Raw genomic sequence first — 8670 nt, forward strand, 5'->3', positions numbered from 1 at the left:
ATGACTAGACAACTTGCACTGCTAGCAGAAGTGAAAGTGCCACAGTTCAGGGCTGGGAAAATTGTAACAAATAGCCCATTTTATAACAAAGTCAAGTTCAACTGTTAGTTTCTTTAGAAGTCTGTCTGGCTTGCCTTGTGCAAATACTAAGCAATAGCATCAGGCTGGTGTGAAGTATAATGAGTTAGGATAGAAAGCTTCTTCCATAATTGTAGTCACAAAAAGAACAGTGAATGAGACCTGGCAGCAAGTGGCTGTTTCAGCCACTGACCTGGCTCAGACTTGCAGTTTTACTCCAAATGCGAATGTGTTATACATCCAGTAATAGAGTGCCAGGGCTGGCCTCCCTGTCAAGAGGGGCTCATTTTCCACTGTGTACACTAGCCACATGCCTTTTAACTAAATGCTTTAAGCAAAAACAATCCTACTGAAAGAAGGGAAGATGCTTACTGTGGGGCATTTGGATGGGGAAGCTTTCTTTTTCTGTCATTAATTGCTGACATTTTCCATCCAAGAGTGACTTTACCAGTTGTCATTTTCTCTTGCATCATCTCAGAACTGAGACGTCAGACCTTTGGGAATTCAAGAGCTTCCAGCTAAGGGGAAAAGAGCAGCCTGTTCAAGCACAGGAACCTAGGCTAGAAGGGGTTCAAAGAATCAGGAGTGGGATGCAAAGGCAAAAGCTGGAAGACATTTGTAGGGCAGTTGCTTGGTTTTAGACTGAGTTCTATTGAAATTAGAACTACTGGGTCTGTGCTCAGTCTCAGTGGACAAGGAACAAGCTGCAGCTTAGCAATGCTGGTCTGCTTGCTGCAGCAGTGATCATGTAACTGAGAAGGTATCTTACTCTGGGGCCCTACAGTTAAAGCTGCTCAGATTTAAGGGGAAGGCTGCAAGTACCAATCTGACTCTTTCCACCTTAGAAAAATTTAGGAGGTGGAGGGGAATCAGAGCTTTCAGTAGGATGAGTATTATAGACAACAGCCTTGCACAGGATTAGATAACTTGTTTATGCTTTGGAGGCCAATCTGCGTGGGTTCTTAGCAGTGCTATGGCACAGCAGTAGGTTTTTAAGCACCTACATAAATGAGGTTTAGCAATCTTGCCAGCAATAAAAGCCAAGTAATTAGGCATTACTGAAAAACTACATCTGACATTTTTTCCATTGAGTATGATTCCAAGGATAGTAACCTCCTTTATTCTGAAATAAGCTTATTCATAAAAAATAAGATTTCGCACTGCCAGATAAAGACAAATATTTACATGTATACACAGGTAAAAATCAAAATGGTGTGATGCTTTGTGTCTTCAGTAACTTTGTCCATAGCTGACACAATGCAGTTAAATATACTTGCTTTGTGGCAAGTATTCACAATTTCTTTCTCCTCTTAAGAAAAAAGAAACGTGTTATGCTTAGGCTTTTTTCATATTCAGAAAATGAGTAGCTTGTCTTCAGTCACCCTTAATGTACACTTTAGTTCTTTTTTAACAGGTGAGAAAACTGAAGACAGGAACACTACTGCCCTCTCTGCATGATGGTCCCCAACATACTGTGGTTGACTCTAAAAATAACAAAGGTTATTAATAATGATCAGGTGAATAACTTAATCCTATAGGATATATGGATACCATACTTCCAGCTGGTAAGGAGGAATTAAAATTAATGGTGTGCAATGTGAGTTATTGAACACTTCTGCAGAAATCTTAAAGCAATGTTGTTGCACATTCAATATTATTCACTTTGAGCTTTCCAGTAAATGCAGAACTCAGATGCACTATTCAATGAAACAAAAACCAAAATGTACCATAAATATTTTATAACTTTATTAAACTCAAGACAATATTCAAAATACAAAGTGAATTCTTTCTTATTCAATACTGTACACGATGCAGAAATATCAGTGCATTTCTATAGCATGTATTTCACCTTCATTTAGTTCATACTAAAACAAAAAGTAAGCTTTAAAATAGCTCAAACATCTCATTCAGCAGTTTAAACTGTAAACAGCTTGTTTATTTCTGTTAGGAGGAACATGTTCATTTTCTGTACCTCTGTTAATGAGCACCCTTTCTCTTGTGCTTATCTGTAAAAGGATAAATGTAATCCAAATGAGCATGAGAAACTGCTAATGCACAAATGTGGCACCTCAGAGAACTTTAGTGGATTGCTGAGGCACAGTTAGGAAAAATTAAACAGCAAAAAGCAGCATCTGAAGCAGTGAGAGATGGGACTGACACTGTTCATAAATGGAATAATCTTTTTTCCTCATACCCTCTTTCTCCCCTAAAATACTGAATAGAAACCAAAATCACAAGACCAGCTTGTGCTATGTTTCTGTATTTAATACAGCCAGAATTTCAGGCTCTAGGTGAGCATGCAGTTGTTACTGCCTCTCTAATAGCAACAATATAGCTGCTCATATCCTCTGCCACTCTCAGGGGACTTTCACACATTTCTAGGCTCCAGCAGGAAAAGAGCAGCACAGGAGACTTAGCAATAGCTGGTCCAAGTCTCCTAGTAAAAACTGCAAAATTGAGCCAGGTATGTCTAGCAACTGAAAGAATCCACAAAACCTAACTCACTTTAAAAGTCTATTAGTGTCAAATTAAGTTGTAAAATAGATTCATCTTTTGAAATGCTCTTTCAATAATATGCTTGCCAAGTCTTGAAGTGGATATTAGATCTTGCAGTTACCTTCTTACCAGGTTTGCATATCCTAGTCAAAGAGGATAGTCAGTTCTCAGCAGAGTTACTGTGTGAAAGAAATTTTGGAAATGCGCGATACAAAATGTACTACATTATCTGCTCTCTTGTCAGCTTTATAAGTGACTAGAGTAAGCAAAGCTAGTTGTTGTTTTTTAACATTACTACCAAATAATGTTAATCTAGGTAGCGTATCACTGGCCAACTGTGACTACTATCCCTCCATATGTTTCTCTGGAATCATTGTAGGGCTTCAGCTATACATACCAAGACAAAAAACAGTCTGAAGAAACATATCAGAGATAGGCAGCATAAAAGGACTTTACCATCCACTTTCCAGTTCTTGGAGGACAAACTGGTCCTACTTCATTATCTGAGAACCTTAAGAACTTTGTAACATGATAAAGTTCAGCTCCATCCTGAGCAACTGAGCTGAGACTGGACTCCCAGAGACTAAGGGGAAACCACGTAAGACAGGTGTTTTCGTTTCAGATGACCAGTTATGTCCATTCTAGGTTTTGAGTCCAGTTTTGTTGGGCCTGAAGTGGCTATGCAGTCACCAGGCCAGGACTGAACCTCTGTGTTAGAGCTACTTTCTTCTGCTTCTCTGAAGAATTTCTCATACTTGTCCAAATATGGAGGCCTCTCAGGCAGCAGATAGTAATGTGTGGAACTGGCTTTCTTACCATTTTCAATAATCGGAAGAATGCAAGGGACCCTGTTGGAAGATCCTTCACTATTTTGTCTTTGTAGAGCTTTGCTGCTGACATACTTAGGATCAGGTGCAAAACTCTGGGTGGGGGGCATAACCCCATTGAGGTATGATGGCAGGCTTTTGGGACTAGGTGTACGGGAGTTGCTGCGTGACAAAGGTTCTCTTGGGGGCACTTTCGGAGGCCTGTCTTCATCACTGTATGCACTAGAAGCAACTTCTGCTGACCACCTTCTGTAATCTGGTTTGAGAGCCCTAGGAGGTATGGGAACCCTTGGTGGAATCTCTGGTTTATCTTCATCAGAGTTTGGAGAAGACCTGTTTAAGTGTCCAGATAGTCTTACTACTGGTTTATTAAGAGATCCAGCTGGCCCAGAATGGGACCTTCGCAAACGTCGATGCAGCTGCTGTGGAGGAGGATAAATACTGGATATGTATCCATTTAGGCTTTGTGTAGGGTTGGCATCTTCTTGTTTTGGTCCCGTTGGAGTATCAAAGTATGCATAGTTGATTTGTCCACAGCCCCTAAAGCTCCGTCGACTCGGAGTACTGGATTTAAAAGGAGTAAGTTCATAATCTTCTAACAAAAAGTCAGTATCTGAGCTAGTCAGGAATTCTACCTCTTTGTCAACCTCATCTGAAGTAAGGTCTTCAGAAATAGGCAGAGGGGGTAGTGGCCTGGAGCTACGGTCATTGGAAGATGTGGACAGAAATTGAATTGGCCCATTTTTTATTGGCATGTGAGGAAGTGTTTCTTCAGAAACACAGCCCGTGGTTAATGACAGTTTACTAAAGCTGGGAATGAGATGGTCTTCATATTTTGAAATCAGCTGTTCATTTTTGGGACTTAGGGCAGGTGGACTGGATTTCTGAGATGGGACCTGGATGCAGCTTTCAGCAAAGCTGTGGTCATTCGTGGAAGCAGGGTTGGAAGAGTGCCCTAAAAAGGTGAGAAAGTCTTAGAAACACGTTTTAAAGTAACACACTAGCACATGACTTCGCCTCTGCAGGCTTAACCATTTAATTCCTTCTAATGCAACAATAAGTAATGTCCGCTAATGACTTCAGTAGCTACTGAAGTAACTATACATCTTCTTCGGTTGTGGATTTATGCCTTTAGTTGAGAGAGCAGCTGACTACCTTATGTTTTAGGCCAGTGCTCCAGTTAAATGTGGTAGTTCAAGAGGCCCCGAGCATAAGCAACAGACCAGAGCCAAGCTACAAAGATCCCCGTGAAGATGGAAACAAGTGCTATTTTACTAAATGACTTTTCTGTCTGAAGTGTAACAACAACTCAAAGGTCTCCAAGTACAAGGAAGAGGGGTTGTTGATCACATAATTTTAAATGTTTTGGGTTTTTTGTTTGGCTTGAGTCATAGTATTTTCTTGCAATGTTTGTTTTCCGTCACCAGAGGGCAGCATTATATAAAAAAAACTGAGAAACCATTTAGTGTCTTCGTGAAGACGGGATGATTTTTTCCAAGACAAATCCATTACACTACTTAAATGCATATGTTTTGGCCTTTATACTTACCAAGGGATGATAAATGTTGCTCTGTTGATGGATTCAGATTATATGCCACTGCTATAGGGTCCATGTTAAAGAAAGTACTAAAAAAATAAAAAAAGCTTTCACTGTAAATAAACCATAGGTCAGTACTGGTACAAGTATTCTTAATGCTCATCTCATATACATGAAAATGCAACAGTTCCGATTTTAGACTCACTTTTCAAATCCACTGTGGCTACCCCAGCATGTTTTCAGACTCCCCATGCCTTGACTAGTGTGAAGGAATCCGGTTTTTAATGAAACTCTCATCTCCTGAGCAGCAACTCCTGCAGTTGACATAGTGCACTGCTCTCTGGTGATGTCTTGCAACCCTAGAAAATCACAGTCCTAGACAGGTTTCCTGTAGTTTTCATTTCCTTCAAAAGAGAGAAGGACATAAATATCAGAAATGCAAACTTGGTGAGATCACCCCTTATCTGTGATTTTACAATTTCAAGGAATCAGCCTTCTGTCCTAATAGTTGCCAATAGGAAAATTTTGCCAAACTTGTTGTATTTTCTGTCTGCACAACAGGTAAGTTTTCTTGCAGAATTAAACTGTATTAAAAAAAGTTCAGTAAAGCTGTTGATATATGACCACTGTGCATCAACAACTTCATCTCTTGTACATAAACTGCTAGTTATTCAGGCAAAATAACTTTTCCATAACAGTCTCTCTAACTTTCTAGTAGGCATTCATCTTTAGTTGTAGTTGTATCTTTTTGCTAGAGTTTATGATTTCCAGTGCAGCCAATATGTAATGGCCTGCTCTGTTTTTAGGTATTACCTTTAATAATCTAACAAATAGCCTTTGCTAAAATAAAAATTATTACTAACTACTTAAATTAGAATTTTGGAACTTCTTTTACATAAAACAAGTAACTACTATTAACGAACTTAAACATGAAGATACTTTAAATCAGCCTCAAGTCTTCTATTTCAAACAAATGGGAAATCTAGTGATTTTCTATGGTTTTATGATTTGAAATAAATCTCAGCTTAAAGTGTCCTGTTGTATTCAGATTTATTTTAAATGTTAGAACAGTGCTTTATCTGGCCCATTTACAACAGCAAAAATGTGTTGGTAATTGCTTTATATTGAATAAGTAATCATAGTCTAAGGATTACTAAAGAAAAGTCAACAATTGAGGCCCAGCTCTATCAGTGCAGTATACATGTCAAGAAAACCCCTTCACAGTATGGTACTGCAAAAAAATAGGGTACAGAAACAAGTAGTAGCTTATGATTATGTTAAATCTGTTAAAAAAACAGATTTATGCAGATATATCTTCCTTTTCCTTTAAGAGGAAAGATCCATTATACTTATTTGCAAATGGGGGGGTAAGTAGACTCCTAAGCAGGACTGTTTGTAAACCAGATGCCCCAGGATTAATTTGCAATCTAACACCACTGTTTGCCTTTATAAATGCTTGACAAAGAACAACCCTGCTATGCTTTTCCAAATTCAAATTTGGTTCAGTATTGACCATCTAAGCAAACAGTATATTCAAAATAGCTTCTGACTGTATACATCTATTATGTGAAAGACCTAATCACATTCTTTTTAAGAGTGTGATGGTCTTCTTGATCATGACTACCAGTGATCAAGCTTTTGTCAACAGAAGTGGGAGTTCTTATTCACTGTCAGATACCCAGTGAGACATTTAAGAAGAACTCTCAACAGGAGGCTATTACCTTTAATATAAGTGAACAAGGGACAGATCAGTGTTCTGTCTGCTGCAGTAGAACATGTCTTAGTTCAACTTGCTTCATTCCTCCTAATTTCAGTAAAGACTATTCTTCATTTTCAGACAATCTCCTTAAAACTAGCTTAACCCTGGATACTTTTACATTACACAGGCAAGCTGGACCCTTCCCACTAATGGGAATTACAGCTTTCGTAGTAAAATGAAATATAAACATATGGCCCCAGGAAGCAGTAACATAGTTCTGATTAGCAAAGGAGTTAAAAATCTCTAGTAGTCCTGTAACAGCAGTTTGTTCTTCCCATTCTGTAAGCGTGAGCAGAACTATTGTCTGTAGGAGAGCAGAAGACTGGAGAAATCAGTTTGTCAGACAGACTTAGACACACACACAAGTACAGTACCAATTCTACAAATAACGCTCTATCATTTTAGGACAATTCACAAAAAAAGCATCCATCACATAAGCTCACACTGTATTGAACACTGATATTTTTTCCATGCCTCACAGATTCTATTAGCAATGAATCTGCAAAAGCAATTAAGGAGACTGAATTAGTGAACTTGAGGCTTATGCCTATGAAGGAGTTTGTGTTTCCAATTAAGTACTTTTAGAAATAATATACCAGTCACAAGTTGAAAAATCACTCATACAGAACACTGATTAGTCAGCATATGATAGTACTCCACCTCAGTGCATGTACAAGATTTGACAAGACCATGAGGAAGACATTGATTATGATATAAAAAAAATGAAACAGGAAGAGGGGGGTGCCATTGCTGTAGTTTGAGAGCATGTAATGTACTTGCTATGATAACATACAACCCTTGCAGGGCTTGTTAAGAAGCCCAACCTCCATCAGATCCCACGCCAAAACCACTGCTAGCAATTACTGTGTCAGCTTTCTGAATGCTGTCTGAATTTCAGCTCTCAAGACTTACAGTTGCGCAATTGCCTCTGAAATCCCTCTGGAATGCTAAGCTCAACTTCTGAAATAGACTTAAATATTTACATGCTCTAGGAAAAAGGTAATTTTAGCTTCTTTCAATCAACTCTTTATGTTTTAAAAATGCAGCACAGACAAATTTTATAGCTGTAAAACTTGCTTGCTTCTAACAAGAAACTCTGTGAATTTATAGAAGGTGACTTGCCATGACATTTCAGTGGGGAGTTGCGAATGGACAGTTACGAAACTGTCCTTCTCTGTGCCTTAAGATAGGAGTATCAAGGGAGGTAAGGCATGTGCTTTTTCACTAAATCACCTACTTAATTTTTCGATGGAGTCTAGAGAGTTGGTGGTGCTTGTATTTTAAAATATACATTAGCTTGTTGGAAGGAACAACATCTTAAGAGGGAGCCATGAGCACATGTAATTGAGGAGTACAAACTATTTTATACAATGTTTATAAAGACGAGCAGTACATATTTCATGAGGCTAATATTTTCTAGTGATTGGCATAAAAAAAATAATTACAAAAGTCAAGTCATGAAGATATAAACACCAACAGTTTCCACTGTAACTGTTGACCCAATCCTGTCTCCTTAAAGATTTAAGGTTCTAAGCTTAACCATAAATAAAATCAAACTACATTTGCTAAAGAAAATGGACAGTATGCAGTAATGCAGCATTCTGGATCTCACACTTGTTTGCCATTCATTTGCAGAGAATGTGTTTCTGGTTACTCTGCTTGTCTGGCCTCACTATTCCTAGATTATAGCACTGAGAAAGATTGAGGCACTTTGAGCACTTCTGCAAATGTTACAGTTTTAGTGTTATTCAAAAGAAAGTAAGTTCAAACTAAAACTGCAGCTACTCATTACTATAGGGCAGATACCAGTCAAGGCCATTCAAAGGTTTGTTGGCTCATTAGGAAGCTATCAACACCATCCACTGTAAGGCAATGTGACTGTGCATGTGCAAAGGAGATACTTTTTAATAATTCATGCCTGCTCACATTAATGAATATGAATTATTCTAAATGTCAAGTTATCTATATAAAAT

At 38.4% G+C, this 8670-nt stretch overlaps 1 protein-coding gene across 1 annotated transcript; it reads right to left on the bottom strand.

Moving 5' to 3' along the window:
- Positions 1-3157: 3157 nt before the first annotated feature.
- Positions 3158-5343, bottom strand: ERRFI1 (ERBB receptor feedback inhibitor 1). The gene is made up of 3 exons (XM_010005214.1): positions 5144-5343; positions 4951-5027; positions 3158-4356 (listed from the first exon to the last, which is right to left on the bottom strand). Exons 1-3 carry the CDS (start codon positions 5263-5265, stop codon positions 3158-3160), a joined length of 1398 nt encoding a protein of 465 aa, XP_010003516.1. The 5' UTR covers positions 5266-5343.
- Between the last annotated feature and the right edge of the window lie 3327 nt (positions 5344-8670).

Source organism: Chaetura pelagica, unplaced genomic scaffold (assembly GCF_000747805.2).
Source record: "Chaetura pelagica isolate M959 unplaced genomic scaffold, ChaPel_1.0 scaffold159, whole genome shotgun sequence".
Lineage (NCBI taxonomy): Eukaryota > Metazoa > Chordata > Aves > Apodiformes > Apodidae > Chaetura > Chaetura pelagica.